Source organism: Centropristis striata, chromosome 5 (assembly GCF_030273125.1).
Source record: "Centropristis striata isolate RG_2023a ecotype Rhode Island chromosome 5, C.striata_1.0, whole genome shotgun sequence".
NCBI classification, from domain to species: domain Eukaryota; kingdom Metazoa; phylum Chordata; class Actinopteri; order Perciformes; family Serranidae; genus Centropristis; species Centropristis striata.
Genome location: NC_081521.1, coordinates 20,838,390 through 20,858,808, shown reverse-complemented (window position 1 = coordinate 20,858,808; position 20,419 = coordinate 20,838,390). Strand labels below are relative to the sequence as shown.

The 20,419-nt window shown below is 41.3% G+C and overlaps 1 protein-coding gene across 1 annotated transcript in view; it reads right to left on the bottom strand.

Moving 5' to 3' along the window:
- The window catches only part of ctnnbl1 (catenin, beta like 1), an 89,132-nt gene that overhangs the window by 26,927 nt on the left and 41,786 nt on the right, over positions 1-20,419 (bottom strand). The window contains exons 12-13 of the mRNA XM_059333269.1: positions 11,767-11,864; positions 6,325-6,405 (exon numbers count right to left, since the gene is read on the bottom strand). Of these exons, the coding sequence (XP_059189252.1) occupies positions 6,325-6,405; positions 11,767-11,864 (179 nt within the window). The remainder of the gene's footprint in view (positions 1-6,324; positions 6,406-11,766; positions 11,865-20,419) is intronic.

Sequence of the window (20,419 nt, the reverse complement as noted above, 5' to 3'; positions counted from 1 at the left end):
CATCATTACCTCTTTCACTCAACTCCTTTTTTTTATTCCTGCTTTCCCTGTATTTCTCCTTTTTAACCATTCACTCCCTTTCTTTAAAACTGTCTCATCCTATATGTTCAGTATCTCTGTGTGCCTTTCTGTCTTGTCTTCCTTCCTTTTCTTTCTCTCTCTGTTGAAGCCATTATATCCCCTGCCTGGCCACTTATCTTCTATCTGTATCCCTCCATCGGTCCGTCTGGCTCAGCTCAACGTGCGCACACAGACACAGACCCAGACACAGACACACACACAGACACACACACACACACACAGACACACAGACACACACAGCTGAAAAGGGCCCTCACACACAGCTAGCAAGCTTTCCATTCCTCTGTAAACTGTCATATTGTTATCAGCAGGATTGTGATGGTTTTTCTTGGTCTCTTTCCTCATGGCTTTAGATGTGACACTATGTGGAACTGTACATCTTATCTACCATAAAAGAGACAACCTTTTGATCACACATCCCGACCCTTTATAACAGGCACTGCGTTTGATATCTCAACATCTATAATGCAATCTGAGCCTTTTTTGCAAATCTAGCTGGCTTTAAAGTAAATTATGACTATGCAGCCTGTTCTCCCCTCAAAAATGTCAGTATAAGTCGTGTGTACAGGCGGCAAAAAACAAGCTATGTTTATGTATTTCACCGTCTGCTGTAATACGTCCTCTGCCATCTTGCTGACGTAGTAGTGATTGACAGCCAAGCGAAGTTAAAAAAGCAGATTCCCACATTCGGTAGGGGGTTGGAGTGGTGGATGGGTCGTACAAATGGTGGACTTTCAACCCAGGAGAGTGGGGTTCACGTCCCATGTGAAAACAAAAATGAAAAGGATTTTTAACTGAAGTTACGTGAATCACGTTTTTTTTTTTTTTTTTTTTTTACTTTTTTTCTTATTTTAGTGTATTATAGAGTTTATGTGTCAGGGATGATTCACTCATTTGGATGTTTCTCGGTGAGGAAACGAATAACAAAGAGTACTTATGTATGTTTTATAATATGAATCCACAGAAACTGCAGCATTTTTACAACAGCGAGTTTGTGTCATGAAACAGGAGCCTTGATACGTACATACATGTCGTCATTTGTGGTACTGACACAAAATTACCGAAATAACGAAAAACTACAATTGAATAAACATTTTTGTTAACTGAAATAAAAAATAAAAACGAGAGTTCTTAAAAAAATGATAACTAACTGAAACGGTATTGTGTGGTTACAAAACTAACTAAAACTAACTAAAATTATAGTTAAAATGTCCTTCGTTTTCGTCTTTGTCAACATTTTTCATACATAACCCAATGTTTCTATTTCTTCGCCACTGAGTGTGTGTATTCCTGCTTTGCGGGCTTATGGGAGAAACGCGAGTTAAATTACCATAATGACACCATATTGGCTGTAAAGAGCAACTTCTCAGCTTTCAGAAAACATTAGAATTTTCCCGACAGTGCAAACCGTTTAGTTATTTTGGTTAAAAGTGTCGCCGGCGCAACATTCTGTAAACTTTGGATGTTGTGTTTTCACTGTGTGCAAGTGAAAGTCTTCAGTTCAACCGTGATATTACAAATCACATTTTTTTTCCAGCAGCGGCAAAATACATGTAGGGGAAACACTGCATAATTCTTTTTGGTTAATGTGAAATGTATTTATTTAGCTCCAACTAAATAGCTACTGCTTAGTGAACATGCAGGAACACATAAATATGTTTACTGAGACTGGGATGTCTACAACTGAACCAAAATTCAAAACACCCAGAACTGTAACAGTTAATAAACTTATTGGGGCTAAGATGGATAAACCAAAGGAAATAAAGGCAACATTTATTATGACCTCTTTGAATCTCCCACCCAAGACATAGCCCATTACAAAAAAACTAAAACTAACACAAAAACTAATAAAAACTAAACTAAAACTAAGCATTTTCAAAAAATAAAAACTAAACTAAAAATAGCAAACTCAACTTAAAAAAACAAATTAAAACTAACTTAATTTGAAAACAAAAAATCACAACAAAATTAAAACTAAAACGAAAGAAAAATCCAAAACTATGATAACCTTGGATGGGACTGTATTGGAGTCTGTGTTTTTCTGCCAGTAAATGATTGTAATGGAAGGTTAGGGTTCCTGCTAAATTTTTTCTCAGCAGGTTTTAAATGAACTGGTTTGTGGAAAGATTAGACCCATAACAAGCTCCTAAAACTTGTTTTCCTACAAATAACAATAATTAGTCTGCCATTATCTGTGTGAATGTCATAACACTAGTGACCATCAATTAGAGTTTGTTACGCTGTTTATGCTGCTGTTTGTAAGCCTGCTTGCAGGACTGTATGACTTTATTACTGGACTAGATGACTTAAGTTGATATTTATAACCCACTGACAGAGTGAGGACGAGAACCACTCATTAAAAAAAAAAAAACAACTACCGGTACATCACCACTCTTACTTGTATTACTCTGCCATCCAATTCCAAAAAAGTCAATTCCACCACACACTTATCACCTCTGCAACAATTTATTTCAAAAGTGCCAAGGACCTTTTCAAAGACACATCCTCTGCTGCAGTTTACATCCATGTCTGTCCATATGTAGCAAAGATAGGAGACAATGTTTAAAATTTGGATGTTGTTGCAAAGATGCTACAAATACATCTGAAAATATTGGCTTTTTTGCCAACATTGAGATGTCACATTCAAGTTCACCTTAGAGGTTTGTATGATTTCATTATTTTATCCTATTAGACATTTCAACAAGAAATGACATACACCTGTTTGACCTTTTATTTCTTTTCTTTTTTTCTGTAATTCATATTCACACCTTTTTCTTTTTTTTTTGCAGCTGTGACGAGTGAATTTCCCGGTTGTGGGGTCAATAAAGTATGATCTAATCCAATTGTAAAAAGCTGCAGTTTCTGTGAATTAAGGCTACAAAACCCTTGACCTAGGTTAAGGGAAAGAAAACTTCCTGGATAGGCATTATAAAAGACAGTTTAAACAGTAAATAAATGTAAGTAAATGCAGAAAGTGAAGTAGTCACGTGAGCCACGGAAGTTATGTAAAAAAATAAAGTTATGGGAAAAAAACTTGAGTCACAAACCGTGAGAAGTAATTATCGTCTACTTTAGATAAGTTGATACGAGTGTACACCTTCAACTTTTAAAACTTATGCAATATGATGTCATCCTGCAACACAGTGTTGGCCAATCAAGTACATGCAAACACATTCCGCAGATTACTTTGTCACACAAATAACCTAATTCTGTTGTTTACCTCCCTTTTAACAAAAGTTCAACACATGAATTATTTAACACAGCGCTGTGTTTGGTGTGAACACCCGGTAATGCAGCAGTCAGGCTTGTTGGGAGATATTTACAAAGCCTGACAGTTACTCTCATTTGCATAAAATGACGCTAGATAAGATCTGTTGCCAAAATGCTGCGACGCATTGGGGAAGAGAATAAAGTGTTTTCTTCTGCTGTATTTGGAATATTGGTTAAAGAAAAGACACCTTTGGAACTACAAGTGTGCAGACGTCCCATGAGACATACGTTATGTGTGAGGAAATAACAGTAATGTGACCTAGAGCTTAAAAGTCAGGAGAAACAGAGAGACTGGTCCTAAACGGACAACTCTGGTAAATTTATACTTTATACACCTGCTTTTAATTTCAGACACACTCAACCTCTGCAAGCTGCAGTGGTTAGTCAGCAGTAAAACATCGACTGCAGCTGGCAATTCTATACATTTTTATTCCCTCCTCCCATATTTATCACCTCCAAACATCCTAAAATACATATTGCAAAAGACCAAATGTGGCATTTTCAATCAAGCTCAAAACCTCTGCACAGTAAAGCAGCTAAAGGAGCCACAAAGCCTGCTGTAAGTAAATATCCTCAGTCTATGTAGCTGTAGACACAATCACAGTAAAGACCCTCTGCCACACTAAATCATATACTGTAACTGTGTACTAACCTCAGCAGAATATAAAGGCAACATTGTTTCACTGGAGGCTTTTGGTCACAACGACTGCTCCGGATTTACTTGATTGTAAAGGTATAATGTTTAATGATGCACGTTAGTGTTTAAGAAAGGAACTGGAGCAAAGCAACACATTAATATGGAACTTTTATCAAGATTCAAAGCTGGTGTAATGTTGTCTGTCACTGACTTATGCTGGGATTCACTTCAGTGGATGTTAAACTTAATGTTGGGGACTCTTTGGAAGAACTGGTGATGCTGCTGCTGATTGTCAGTCAATAGGTTTGCAGTTTAAAATACTATACCATTAAAGAAGCACGGCTGGTTTGCTCTCTGGTTTTGAAGAGGGCATATTCAGATCAGGTCCCTGGACTACGAAGCAAGTTCAACATACCCAGGGTATCTTTTCCTAACTGGCTTCACTTAACCGCACAACCACAATCAGGCTAAGTCGTCCTACAAAAAAACACTTTGTAAAGCACTTTGAGTTGCATTTATATGTATGAAAAGCGCTATATAAATAAAGTTTGATTGATTGACAGAACGCTGGTTAAAACTCAGTAAGTCAACCCAGGATTTCCCAATCTAATTATGAGTGCATTCACATGACGTGGGCACATAACCAACTGACTATCAGAACTATTCATGCCTTCATCACATCACAACTGGACTACTGTGACGCCCTCTACACTGGTATGGATCAATTGCAGCTTCGCCGCCTGCAGTTGGTCCAAAACTCAGCCGCCAGACTCCTCACCTGCACTAAAAAACACGATCACATCACCCCGGTCCTCGCATCGCTCCACTGGCTCCCCATCCGTCACCGCATCAACTATAAACTTCTTCTAACGGTCTACAAATCCCTCCATGGTCTGGCCCCTACATACCTGTCTGATCTTCTGAACCACCACACCCCCTCCAGAGCTCTACGGTCAGCTGACCAGCTGCTGTTGGAGGTGCCCAGGTCCAGACTAAAAACAAGGGGTGACAGGGCCTTCTCAGTAGCAGCCCCCAGACTCTGGAACTGCCTCCCCCTCCACATCCGTGCAGCGCAGTCACTAAATGTTTTTAAATCCCACTTAAAAACCCACCTCTTTTCTCTTGCCTGCAACTAAAGTTTTTTTGTTTTTTTATGGTTTGTTTTGTTTCTTTTTACCTTTGTCAATTCTATATTTTATTGTACTTTTTGCACTTTTATGTGAAGCACTTTGGTGCGGCTCAGCCGTCTGTAAATGCGCTATATAAATAAATTTGACTTTGACTTTGACCAATCAAACATTAACATTTATAGTTTTTATGTCAAATCATGGGCAGAAATCAAAAACTTACACTAGCACTCAAAAGTTTGGGCTCACATAGAAATGTCCTTATTTTTGAAAGGAAAACACATTAAAAATGAAAATAACATTAAATTGATCAGACATACAGTGTAGACATTGTTAATGTGGTAAATGACTATTAAAGCTGGAAATGGCTGATTTTCTTATGAAATATCTATTACATATTGTCCTGTGTTCCAGTGGCACATTGTGTTAATCCACGTTCATAGTGTTGAAAGACTCATTGATCATTAAAACAACATCAACAGTATCTAGAAGTAGTTGAAGATTTAAATAAAAATTATTATTTCTACCCATCATCTTTTGTCAATGTCTTTACTATATTTCGATTCATTTTGTGACCCATTTCATGAATAAAACTATTTGTTTTCAAGGAAAACAACACAGACATTTTCTGGGTGACCCCAAACTTTTGAGCGCTATATATTTTGTGTGATTTTATTTCTAAAAGATGACATAACTTGGACATGACCCGTAAAAAAACGTGGGGTGTCTACGTGAGATGAGTGTCTCATGCTTCCGATGGGCACTGACACAATGATTAGAATGGAATCCTTTGATCCATGAGATGTTCGAGTGACGCACGTAAAAAAACGCATCCATTGAGGATTGGACTTAACGTTAAGATCGTATAAGTAAAACAACATAAAGGCTTCAGCGCTTTAATCTTTCTCTGGATAAAATTGGAATGAAAACACAATGAATTACTTTGACATGTATGAAGTCTGATGGAGTGGGTCCAGTTTTGAGTGGGTCCGGTTGGGTTGAGTTCATACACTAATGATAAACATGCTGTATAACTTCACTACTGCATGATGGCACTTCATTGGAAGTCAACAAAGCAAAGCTGAGAATTTGAAGGAATACATGTAAACACATATTCATCCAACAAGCTGCCGGATATAAAGCCAGTGTAAATGAGACAGCACAGAGTGGGTGAGAGGGAAGGAGGGAAGGAAAAGGAGAGATGCTTACGTGTTTCTCTCCTTCGATCCTCTTGTCAGCCTGTTGAACAGCCTCCAGGTACTTAAAATGCAACTCCATCAGTCGATCAACCTGGAGAGAGAAGGAAACAGAGAGAAAGTGAGAGCACTAGATGAGACTCAGAGGGCAAATATTTATGTATTATCATAAATGCGATACATGTGCATTGTTCACTCCTGATATGCTCACATCGATCATTCACTGCCAACCTCTCAAATTGTTGTGACGAGCTTTTATCAAGGGGAAAAACAAAAACAAGCCAATATCTAATCTTAAAGATTCTTATTTGCTGTATTAGCATAAAGTCAAGGACATTAAACATCTTTGTAAAATGAACAAATGATGATGGAAATGAGACTCTGGGTTCGTGGTGAAGAAGACATCCACGTCTGATTTGCACGGCAAGCAGTTTTCTACATCAAAAGTCATGCGTCCTATTAAAATGGCCTTGAGCAACACGCTGATGTGAGACGTTTTTTGCATATGTGAGGGGAATTGTGGCAGTAACAGAAAGAAAATTGCAGCTGAGGTGTCAAGCTTGATGTTTCAATCACTTTCTCAGGTTGTGGAACATGGCAGAACTCGACACTACACACACACACAAAGCAATGCAGTCACTGAGTGAATGACCCGAGCGTGAACCTGAAGGTATTTAACATGCCTCTTCCCTCTGGTAGAGCCTGACGGATACGGGACTTTTGAGACTGACGAGATACTGATGTTAGAAGGGAAAATGTTCACATATAACCCGTTTGACAGCAGATATAGTGAATTTTTTGAGCTGAATGGAAAAATATAACTTTTCTATGTGGATTGTGCACTGATATATCTTATTAAAGATACTCAGAAGGTCACATTAGTAAACAATATTTAACTGTTTTGTTAATGACAACATTGACAACCAATTATAGAAATTATAACTGAGAAAATAAAAATAAAATTAAGTAGCTTTATAACTTCAGTACTGTGTGTTCAGTTTAAATTTTAGAAATACAGAATAAATGAAAATAAAATAAATACAATTACAAAAGTTGTAAAAACAGAATGCACCAAAATTCACAATAAGTTTGAATAAAAAAAGTTTAAAAAATTTATCAGTTTGAACGATAAATATATTGTTTTTGTACAGTTTTTAAATGAATATATGTCACAAAGACTTAGTAAATGACCATATTCTGTTTTATTTACATTAGATTTACATATATATGTATGTATATATATATGTGTGTGTATATGTATATATGTGTGTATATGTATACATATATATGTGTATATGTATATATATGTGTATATGTATGTGTATATATATGTGTATATGTATATATATATATATGTGTGTATATTTATATATATATATGTATATATATAGATATGTATGTGTGTGTATATATATAAATATATTTGTGTATATATACACATATATATACATATACAATGTATATTATACATATATATATACATATACATATATATAAATATATATATATATATATATATATATATATAAATCTTTATATACATATACACACACACACACACACAAGAATCCTCCAAGAATTGTGTTGTCGGGAGCAATAGCTCATGGTAGGGTCTCCCATGGCAAAGTGGTCCCAGGGGAGGGGCCAGACTAAGAGCGATTCAAAGACCCTTATGAAGCGGGACCATTTAAAACAGTGTACCCTGCCCGGCACGGGTAAACCGGTGCCCCCTCCTGGAGCCAGACCCGGGAGGGGAGCACGCAGGCGAGCGTCTGGTGGCCGGGCCTTTGTCCACGGGGCCCGGCCGGGCTCAGCCCGAAAAGACTACGTGGACCCGCCAACCTGTGGGCCCACCACCCGCAGACTCAGGCATAAGGGTCGGGTGCACAGAGAGTCGGGCGGCAGGCAAAGGCGGGGACCTGGGCGTGCTGACCCCCGGCTCCAGCGGCTAGCTCTGGGCCCGTGGAACGTCACCTCGCTGGCGGGGAAGGAGCCCGAGCTTGTGCGGGAGGTGGAGCGTTACCAGCTAGAAATAGTTGGGCTCACCTCCACGCATAGCTTGGGCTCTGGAACCAAACTCCTGGAGAGGGGCTGGACTCTCTCCTTTTCCGGAGTTGCCCAGGGTGAGGCGCCGGGCGGGTGTGGAGATACTCACAAGCCCCCAGCTGAGCGCCGCTGTGTTGGAGTTCTCCCCGAGGAACGAGAGGGTCGCCTCCTTGCGGCTGCAAGTCGCAGGGAGAAGGTCTCTGACTGTTGTTTGTGCCTATGCACCAAACAGCAGTTCGGAGTACCCGGCCTTCTTGGAGTCTCTGGGTGGTGTCCTGGAAGGGGTACCATCTGGGGACTCTATTGTTCTTCTGGGAGACTTCAACGCTCACGTGGGTAACGATGATGGTACCTGGAGGGGGGTGATTGGGAGGAACGGCCTGCCCGATCTAAACCCGAGTGGTGTTCTGTTATTGGACTTCTGTGCTAGTCACGGATTGTCCATAACGAACACCATGTTCGAGCATAGAGTTGTTCATAAGTGTACCTGGTACCAGAGCACTCTAGGCCAAAGATCGATGATCGATTTTATTATCGTATCGTCTGATCTGCGGCCGCATGTTTTGGACACTCGGGTGGAGAGAGGAGCAGAGCTGTCAACTGATCACCACCTGGTGGTGTGTTGGATCAGGTGGCGGGGGAGGATGCTAGACAGACCTGGCAAACCCAAACGCGTAGTGAGGGTGAACTGGGAACGTCTGGCAGAGGCCCCTGTCCGCAGGGTCTTCAACTGACGCCTCCGGAAGAATTTCTCCAACATCCCGGGTGAGGCTGGGGACATGGAGTCCGAATGGGCCATGTTCAAAGCCTCAATTGTTGACGCGGCTGGTAGGAGCTGTGGCCTGAAGGCCGTCAGTGCCTGTCGTGGCGGCAACCCAAGAACCCGCTGGTGGACACCAGCGGTGAGGGAGGCCGTCAAGCTGAAGAAGGAGGCCTTTCGGTCTTGGCTGGCCGAGGGGTCTCTGGAATCAGCAGACAGGTACCGTTCGGCCAGAAGGGCTGCAGCTGCGGCAGTCGCTGAAGCAAAAACTCGGGTATGGGAGGAATTCGGGGAGGCCATGGAGGAGGACTTCCGGTCGGCCTCAAAGAGGTTCTGGAAAACCGTCAGGCGACTCAGGAAGGGAAAGCAGGGCTTGGCCCAAGCTGTGTTCAGCGGGGGAGGAGACCTGCTGGCCCGACCTGGGGATGTCCTTAGACGGTGGAAAGAACACTTTGAGGAACTCCTTAATCCAGCCAAAACGTCCTCCGTAGAGGAGGCAGAGTCTGAAGACTCAGGGGAAGACTCATCAATATCCCTGGCGGAGGTCGCCGAGGTAGTTAAAAAGCTGGCCGGCGGCAAGGCGCCAGGGTTGGATGAGATTCGCCCTGAGATGCTGAAGGCTCTGGACATTGTTGGGTTGTCATGGTTGACACGCCTCTTCAGTGTCGCGTGGAGGTCTGGGACAGTGCCTGTGGATTGGCAGACCGGGGTGGTGGTTCCCATTTTCAAAAAGGGGGACCGGAGGGTGTGTTCCAATTACCGTGGAATTACACTTCTCAGCCTCCCCGGGAAAGTCTACTCCAGGGTGCTGGAAAGGAGGCTCCGGCCGATTGTCGAACCGCAGATTCAGGAGGAACAATGCGGCTTTCGTCCTGGCCGTGGAACAGCGGACCAGCTCTTTACCCTTGCGAGACTTCTGGAGGGGGCATGGGAGTTTGCCCATCCAGTCTACATGTGTTTTGTGGATTTGGAGAAGGCTTATGACCGTGTCCCTCTGGGAGTCTTGTGGGGGGTACTGCGGGAGTATGGGGTACCGGGCTCGTTGCTACAAGCTATCCGGTCCCTATATAACCAAAGTGAGAGCAGTGTCCGCATACTCAGCACAACGTCAAACACGTTCCCGGTGGGTGTTGGCCTCCGCCAGGGTTGCCCCTTGTCTCCGATTCTGTTCGTGGTCTTCATGGACAGGATCTCAAGACGCAGCCGGGGGGAGGAAGGGATCCGGTTTGGTGACCTCAGAATTGCATCTCTGCTTTTTGCAGATGATGTGGTTCTTTTGGCTTCATCAAGCCGAGACCTCCAGCACTCACTGGGGTGGTTTGCAGCCGAGTGTGAAGCGGTTGGGATGAGAGTCAGCACCTCCAAGTCTGAGGCCATGGTTCTCTGCCGGAAAACGGTGGACTGCCCCCTCTGGGTGGGGAGAGAGGTACTGCCTCAAGCGAAGGAGTTCAAGTATCTTGGGGTCTTGTTCACGAGTGAGGCTAGAATGGAGCGTGAGATGGACAGGCGGTTTGGTGCGGCATCAGCAGTGATGCGGGCGTTGTACCGGACCGTTGTGGTGAAGAAGGAGCTGAGCCTGAAGGCAAAGCTCTCGATTTACCGGTCCATCTACGCTCCAACCCTCACCTATGGTCATGAGCTTTGGGTAGTGACCGAAAGAATGAGATCGCGGGTACAAGCGGCCGAAATGAGCTTCCTCCGTAGGGTGGCTGGGCTCAGCCTTAGAGATAGGGTGAGGAGCTCAGACATCCGGAGGGAGCTCGGAGTAGAGCCGCTGCTCCTTCGCGTCGAAAGGAGCCAGTTGAGGTGGTTTGGGCATCTGGTAAGGATTCCTCCCGGGCGCCTCCCGTTAGAGGTGTTCCGGGCACGTCCAACTGGTAGGAGGCCCCGGGGAAGACCCAGAACACGGTGGAGGGATTATATCTCTCGCCTGGCCTGGGAACGCCTCGGGGTCCCCCAGGAGGAGCTGGACGTTGTGGCTGGGGAGAGGGGCGCCTGGAATGCCCTGCTTAGCCTGCTGCCCCCGCGACCCGGCCCCGGATAAGCGGACGAGAATGGATGGATGGATGGATGGACACACACACACACACACAACAAAACGGGTAGGAATAAATACGTTTGTGTTTCTTCCTACCTCTTTTCGAACATGAAATATTTAGGTGCAAGTGCCTGGAGAATTTGTTTATTGAGACCGACATCAAGGTTTCATACAGGCATTCCTTTTTATGTTCTTTATCATTGCACTTAGCTGTAATGCTGTATGCTTTTATCTGTTTGTTTTGTTTTTAAGCATGTTCGAAATAAAGATCCTTGTGTTAGACAGATTGTCATTTCGGCTCCTGATCTGTTCCTGCTGTCACGGTGACTACATCCATTATTTTTTTACAGTCTATGGTTCTAGACCCCACCACCCACAGTAAGCAGCTAATACAGAAAGTTTGTTTTCAAGGCCTTTAAATGTAGAAAAAGTAGGCCCTGTACTGCAGAGACCCTGTAACCAAAGCATTGGATGTTCGATGAAGAAAAACCTCAGCTCTGGCATCTTGATGAAGCAATCTGCTGGCAATCAAAAGCAGGAGATACAAAAAAAAAAGTGGAGGAAGAGGGAAGGATAAGAGGAAAAAGAGCCAGAAGATGATGAAAACTAACCTTCTCACAGTCGTTCTCTGTAAACTTGTTGAGGAGTCTGCTTCTCTGTTGGGACTTAAGATTTCTCAGCAGGGAGGCGATGATGGAGCCGATGTGTTCTAAGGAAAGAGAAGTGAGAATTAAAGATGAAATGTTAATTCAAATGATATCTTTACACACACCATTTCTTCTTTCTGGAATTACTGACTCTCTTAAACAAACACACAGTATGTAAGCAGTCTTCAAAGTGCTCATTGTGTTTCTCAGTAAACCCAACAGATAGAAAGTTACTATTATACTACCCAGCTTGAATAGTAAATTCAGAATAACTGATCACTGCAAAGCTCATTCACACCCACACACATCCCCCAGAAAGAACAAATCGATTAGTACGTGATAATCACAGCATGCAGCTCGCTAAGCATGGACACGGGGAGTGCACAGAACAAGGAGGAGAAAATGTTAATGAAATTTAGAAATCAATTTTCATTTTAGGGCATGCTGGAACATGCGTAACAGTTTTTTTGCTGCAGCTGAATTACATTTGTCACGATGATAGAAATTTGTCTGCGGCAGCTCTGGGGCCATTTAGCGAGGAGGGAGGTCTAAAAACAGGGTAATTGACTAAATTAGCAGCAAGAACTAGTTAGTCCCATTGAGTGCCCTTGTTAACCCAATTCATTGTATGCAAGATGTGTTATCCCACTCACAGACCTACAGCAGTAGGTGACAATCATAGTGTAATATTTCTCTGTGATACTGCGTGAACAATACACTGTACACACAGGGGGGACCACATATGGCATTGTAAAACCTCTGGGTATACAGAGTGTGTGTGTGTGTGTGTGTGTGTGTTTGGGGGGGGGGGGGGGGTGTAATTGGACTTTATCAACAAGAGGTCAATATCCTCTCTCATCGAGGCTTTGCAGTTGCTAAGCAACAAGAGTACAGGAATCAATCCCTTTTCTGCGTTTTAAAAGGGGTTGTGTTAGCTGTCAGCTCCCTTTGTGCGATCCCCTACGACCCGCAGCGCCCTCTCTCACGAGAGTAGAAGGCTGAGAAAAAATAAAGGCTGACACATCTACCTGTGTCAAATACTTCAGAATATACAGATATATAGTTTATAGATATGGCAGCCAATGTGGTGCAATTTTCAGCTGGAATGAAAAAGAGCTTTTCTATGTGGATTTTCCACTGATTTGACTTTACAAAGCCACCCAGAAGGCTACTTTCTTAAACCAAAGCATTTATTAAAGAAAATTTTGCATTATTATTCACATAATTATACATTACAAATACATTCTAAATGTTTAATTTCCCAGTAAAGTCAAATTTCTCTGCAATGTTTAAAATCCAGATTTATCATAGCTTGATTATCTATAGATCTATAATCCATTACATTGTCAACCATTTGTAGAAATGTGAACTGACAAAACAAAGATTAATAAAAAAAATGGCAAACAACAATTAAGTTAACTTTTTGCTAATTATTGCCGACTCATTAAGGCAGAATCCTTCACCTGAATGAACAAACTGTGTGATCTTCACGTTGTTCACCAAAACCTTGGTGATCCCTCAGCTTTTCCCGTTGTACCAGCATCAGGTCAAAGTGGCTTATACCAGTAAAACAATGACAATCCCTATGGCCTTAGCTTTACTTTGTGTTCAGTGCTGATAGGCAAATATAAACACAGTTTAGTTAGTTTGCATCTTTTCCAATTAATGGTCAATTAAGGGGCTTTAAGCTGTAATTCAAGCAACTTCATTTGCAGCAAGGTGTTTGGTGAGCTTGCAGGGGTAAATAAATGGTGAAGGTGGGTTTTTTTAGCCTAGTAGTTACAGTAAAATCTTATCTACACATGTATGTAAACATCATGAATGTTATGGCACATCAGATGAGCAGGCAAGCTGAAAATGTCAGTTTTCACAGTTTTTCTGGCTGACCAAGGGTTTGACTGATATGACAAGTATTACATGCAGTTAAAACTGTGTGCTCCGGTTGTACAACAAGTTATTTCAGCTCAAGGTCCCCTTATTTTAATGCAGACAACCCTATTTCCTGTACACAATGACAAGGAGGCTAACTGCCATTTCCGAAAGGACGCTACTTTATCAACTTGATCCGAGTGGTAATTGATGTCGCCACCTCCACGCCCTGCCGGGGAGGCTATTGATCGCTGGCTGTGGAATGTTCTCTCCAAAGAGTTTAAAACTAAAGAGCGACTGCTCGGCTGAGATTCGTGAAGGGTTGGAGGCAGGATTACATCTGGGGTACAAGATGGAGGGCAAGGCTGAGTAAAAGAGCCTTTAGAAAGGTGTCCGATCAATACTTCATTTACATGCATGCTTGAATCTTGAGTTTAAAACAAGAGAACAAACAAGAGTAAAGGAACATTTTCACCATCTTCCTTCCAGTCATGACAGACCTGTGATAATCAAATCAATATTATAAATTTTACATTCAAAATGCACAAGCAGGACAACTTTGTTGCACAGTGCTGTCAGACATGTTCCCTGGTGTTTTAAATACAGATTGATCATCATTAATGGATTCTACAGCCAGTTGTCAGATAATAAATGTATTTAATGTAAAGGTGGGTCAATTTCAGCAGCTCACCATATGTGCTGGCTGGTCCTGTTGCTGCATTGGCTGTATTTAAACAGCTTTCTTCCAATATTCCATATTCCATATGCCCGTACTGAATTGGGTGAAAGGGTTTTTGTCCACTCGGCACCTTTAGCATGGAGTAAGTTACAGAATGACTGGAAAAGTTAATATCAATGAGAGCTTTTAAATCTAAACTGAGAGTGCTTGAGGACGACTCTATAACATGTATGTGTTTTTTATAATCCGTTTATAAATGTAATCATTTTTGCTTTTGTGTTTGTCCTTGGTTTGCATTTTAACTGTGTAATTTTGTAACTGTTTTGTATTTGCTGCAGCCTATCTTGGCCATGTCTCCCTTGAAAAATAGGTTCTAAATCTCAATGAGAAAACTACAATAGTTTGTAGTTCTTGCAGCAGTGATGAAATAAAAATGCTCTCTTCTTAGACTTAACTAAGTTCTTATAACTATGACAAACTTCCTCTGGTCCAAAAAAGCCTTTGGTGTTACTACCCATCACCTGCAACTACTTCAGCCAACTTTTGCTAGAGAGATATTTGCATTCATTAACAACTGGATGTCCAAATGCTAGCACTCACTAATCATTAATCAATTGCCTTATCTTTGACCCAGGGGATCCATAGCACTAGGTTAACATGCAAATAACCCCTAAGTGGCCTGGATTCGTGTATTGATTGACAGCTGAAGGAAGAGCTGTGTAGTTCTGAATGACGGATGAGAACAGATAGATGGTACTTCACCGAGAGACTGGACTAACTGTGCCCTGGGGAGAGCAATCAGCCTCCCAGCCCCAGAGGCTTACCTGTCAGGGGTTATAGAGACTGCATGAAGGAGCAGGACTGAATGCAAGCTATGAACTCTCAAAGAGAAGGAAAGAAGAGGGAAGCCAGGACACATAATATGCAGTACATGGTGTACATGCTGCTGTTACTGTCTGTTAAAGTGTTGATCATAATGTATCATTTAGCCCAGTTGTGCAAAGACTGTAAGTGTTTGCTAGAGAACATGTAAACTCTGTGCAGGAAAGTCGCAAGCCTAATTCGGACAGAATCTCCTGCTGCTTTGAGGCGTCAGTGCTACTCTCTACACCACTTGAATAACATATTTCTTCTAAATGTTGAGCACATACCTTCCTCAACAGAATATCAAGTGTAACTAACCGAACTAAATATACCCGAGTATATTTCGTCACAGTTTACAGAGATGGAGCATGATCAATCCCTAGCAGAGGAAAGACCAAACATGAAGATGTTAATTAGAAGCGTCTTTGCACAGGGATCTAACAGCAAATCTCTCCCTCTGAAATACACTAATAATAGGATTACACAGCATGACTCTGACAACACAGATTACAATCAAACTTGAATCATGTAAAATGTTACTGATCTGAATCTGAGCCAAAGGCGCCCACTGCGAGGAGGGAAGATGATCAAATGAGGGCTCCATTTGATTTTCTGCTTTTCACTGAAATACGTGACGCGAGTTTCATCATTAAATCCAGATAACCAAGTTTCTCTATTACAGGCACTTATCTACTAGTCTCATATATATACTGCAATGTAGTCATGCTCTCTAAATCCTCATTTGTTCATATCAGAGGATGGATACTGGTGATAAAGTAATGGGCTGATAAAATTCCATTTTTTTATCTCTGTAATGAAACTGACATCATTTTTTTAAAGGGGCTGGGGGGGAGTGGGGTTCTTTTAATAAAAGCATCTTATTTCCATCTTTTTTTCCCTCCCTACACAACTACAGAGGCACACAACTTGACAATTTCTCCAATGCAGGTTTCTTTCTGCAAGCATACCTCACTCATTAGCTATTTTAGTGCATTCATTAGAAAATGAGGGTCACGACAAGGGCACTCGCTACACTTGCAGGTGTTCGTGTGGCATTCAAAACATATCAACTACAAAGGCCCCCGTTCCCTCCCAGAGCCTCTCCCTTGTGCGCTCTCTCGCTCTCTCTCTCTCAGCCAAACAAACACCCACACAAAAGAAAACGCTCTTTAGAGTTGGAGCCGGAGACGGAGCTATGACTATTGTGCCTTGCCATGTAAATTAGTTGTTTACTTGTGCTCCCTCTCACACTCGCTCGCATCATTAGCCGCCTAAATATAACAACCGGCTGCCACCAATTTCCATCATACAACCTCATTTCGCTGGTAATGACAGAGTACATACACCAATAAAGTGACACCCTAAAAACAGGGTGAACGGCAGTGTCGCGGCAGGAATATTCATGAGCGCAGAAATCTAATTTGTTGTTTGGATTTTTCTTTTTCTATTTACTTCCAGTGTCTCTATTAATTAAGCCGTTCTGTGTGCTAAAATGGCCTAGCAATCCCCAGTCATTTGGGCTGTGTCAATTTCAGAAAGGATTTCACGGGGATCAATCTATGCACCAATGTTTCTGATAGAGAGAGCCACAGAGTGAATGAGAGAGAGAGAGCACTAAGAATAGAAGGACGGAGAGGTCCCTACCTCCTAATTACTTTTGTTTGAAGCGCCTGATAGTTAATTAATCTACAGTGTCATTGTGTTATTCTGGAGAACCACTTGATTCACGGCAGTTTCAATTAGTAGTCTGTGAAAGTGGGTTCACTCAATAGTTACATTATGACAGGCATCTCATTACGCCTATAGCTGCTATACAAATCAATGCAGACATGATGGGAAATCCTATACAGGCAGCATTAACTCTGTAAATCTCAATAGAAAATTACGTTTGCATGTGCATATTTAATTGTAGAAACTGTTCATTTGTGAACATATTGTGGTTGAATACAGGCTAGTCTGCTCAATGACGTACAGTAGTGTAATGTGACTAACCAGATTAATCCAGGTTTTTAGTATATTTTTTATTGCTACATGGAAAACAAGTTACCAGTAGGTGCAGTAGATTCTCAGAAAACCAACAAGACCCAGCATTCATGATGGGTATTCATGATAAGCACGCTCTTAAGGCTGTGCAATTGGGCAATTAGTTGAAAGGGATGTGTTCAAAAAAATAGCAGTGTCTGCCGTTGACTTTACAAACTCCAACTGAGAGCAGGGCATTGGACGCACTGATGCGCCACCAACGCGCACCAACAGCCTCATTGACAGCCATTTTAAAAACGCAGGAAGATTTCTGTAGAAAAGCATGTTTAACAGTTTTTCAGATCGCTCTTACAAAGCCATTTCTTCATTTTTCTTCACAAAAAACATATGTAGCTGTTCAGGAAGAACTCGGGACGCTCAAAGTGAAGTCGGATCAATGATAGGTATTATGGTTTTGCCAAGAATGCTTTCTGTTCGAGGCCAGAAATTCCAGTCTGTCCACCTCTGGCTGCTGTCACTGTTCCGGGACATTCAGGTGGCAGTTAATTCTGTTGATTGCTATGCTCTGATTGCCTTTGATCTTTGCTCTGATTGCCTTTGATGTGATTACAGTTGCATGCACGTACTAATGCAATCTCTGAAGAATCTCATCATAGTGTACACACACTGGCAGTAGCCCCTGTGGCCCTTTCAGAATTTCCCCAGAGGAAATTTTCTAGTATTTTTATTACTGTGCATGCCCATAAGCAGTGTTGGGAAGTCATGAACTGCATGTAAGTAAGCTATTCATTTAGCTACATGTTGCAATAGTTTGCCTTACTACATGCATATTCACATGGTTATCCATTTGTTAGTACTTTACAAAAGTACTTTAAAAAAAATAAAAAAATAAAAAGTTTTGTACACAGAAGTGGAGAAAAACTGTTTTATGGTCTACCTCCAAAATTCAGTCAAATATATCAAGTTGGTTTTTTTGTTTTGTTTTGTTTGTTTGTTTTTTTACATGTTTTCAACTGTTGTTTTGTAAGTTGTTTCATATATTTTCATATAAATCTCTGGTTTTACTATACCCGGACTTTACCAAACTACAAACAATTTTAGACCAAAAAAAAAATTATTTCTTATTTGTATTTTGCCATTGCTTCACAAATGTAATTAAACCCTATTTCTGTTTGTAGTGTGTGGACTGTTCAGCACAACAAGTGATTGGCTGGAGTTAAGCTGGCACTTGACATTTGCAAAGCTATTTTCTCCAATAACTTAAGATCCAGTCATCCATTGACTAAAATCCTTCAAACTGTTAAAATAAATAGTTAAAACTACCAATATATAATAGGTCCATCATGAAAATGTGGCTTAAAACTATTGATGAGAGCTTTTGGGAGTCAACCACGACACTGACTAAATTCTGATTAAAAAGAACAAATCTAGACAATTTATAACATAGGTCTAATGCCAAAGAGTCTTGTCTTTTACACAATTTGATATTATGAAGTCAATGGAAGTTACCGCCGAGTATACAGTGCTTAACAAATTTATTAGACCACCAGATTGTGCCACAGCTGTCCTAAAATAACATTAGTTATTACCAAAATCAATTTTTATGTTTCTGGTTGGTTAATACACCAGTATGTAGAAGCTCCTTAACTAAAATTATAGTTTTAATGCTAAAATATAATTATTGTTATCCATGAATTTTCAAATTTACTGTTTTACAAAAAACATTATTGTAAAAATAGTAAAGCACATTATTATTTCTTGATTAAGATGTCAAAGTATAGATATTTACTTGCATTCCTGAACAGAAAAAGAGTTTTAGTGGTTGAATGTTCTGCCTGATTAATTTTTGAATTCTCAGAGAAGCCCAGTGAGCCGGCTCAAATTTGGGTATAAAAAGGTCAATGTAGTTTGATATTTGCCAAATAAATAACAACATTTTAGTTTTAAACAAACTTTTGAAAGATTTCTAAAATATTTATGTTTTCTCATTTTTATTTTTAACGGCATCTTAGGGCCAAGGATGAAAAGAGAAAAAAAAAGAACCGGGGGAGGGGGGTAATATTTCAAGAAAAAAGTCACAAATTTATGAGATTAAAGTGGCAGTTATTTTGTTTTTTTTTCATACTTGGCCCTAATATGCCATTGTATTTTTATGACAGGTGGTCCAATAAATTTGTTAAGTACTGTATATAGTTGGCTTTGAAGTATCCTCACCTCCTTTTACCATTTAGCTTGTAAGCAGAAGGTGTCAACAAACAGGAGGCCAGCATCATACCAATCTTCTCCTCTCCAAAAAATACATCATCATACTGTGGCTCTCGAGATACAGGTTTGGTTAAAAAATACACTCAAATAGAGACCACACCTGGCAAACCTCCCAGGCAGAAAGAGCCTTCAGGGTGGATTTCCACATCTCTTTTTCAAGGTTGTCTTTTAAGTGTGTGTCTGCGTGCCAGGGGCTTCAACCCACAGGGGGAGAAGGTTTAACTGGAGGACGGGTTATCTTCCCTACTCTTCCTCCTGCTGCTCCAGGAGGTCAAAGGTTAATTTGTCCAGTCTCTGTGTGAGACGGGACACAATGGAAGACAATTTGTTCTCCTCCTGCAGGGATGTGAAGCCCCACCGGATGAATCAAACTTAATTAATACAGACAGACTGAGAGGAAGGGTTCCTGCATTTTGAACGTAGGTGATCAAACAAAGAGCAGAGAGATGGACGGGTGGCTCTTCTCTGTTTTATTTTCCCACTCTGCATCACACGGACATCCTCTCTTCTTCTCTCTCTCTCTGGCTCTTGTTTGCGTTTCCCATCTCTCACTCAGAGACAAGAGAGGTTTGAGAGCGCGGGCAGGAAAATCAATCAAGATTGGATTGATAGTGTAAACTGACAGGCCGAAGAGGCAGCAAACCGTGATACATGAGCAGATTAGGATCGAGTGTGTCTGCAGGAAGCGGGTGTGACTGCACACTGCAGGAAACTAGAAGCAGGAGGAATTAACTCATTGTAATTAGTATGATCACTTAAAGTCAGAAAGATTTCTTTACATGACATAATAACAAAATTATAAGATTTGACGGACGTTAGAGAAGTAGCCCCAACACTACACCGTTAATACCTCAGGAAATATCATATTCACACTACTAGTAAAATGCCTGTCAATATTTGGCCTGTGGTATTGTTGCTTGCACCTTCCTCAAGAATCCCTTATACAAACAACTCCAA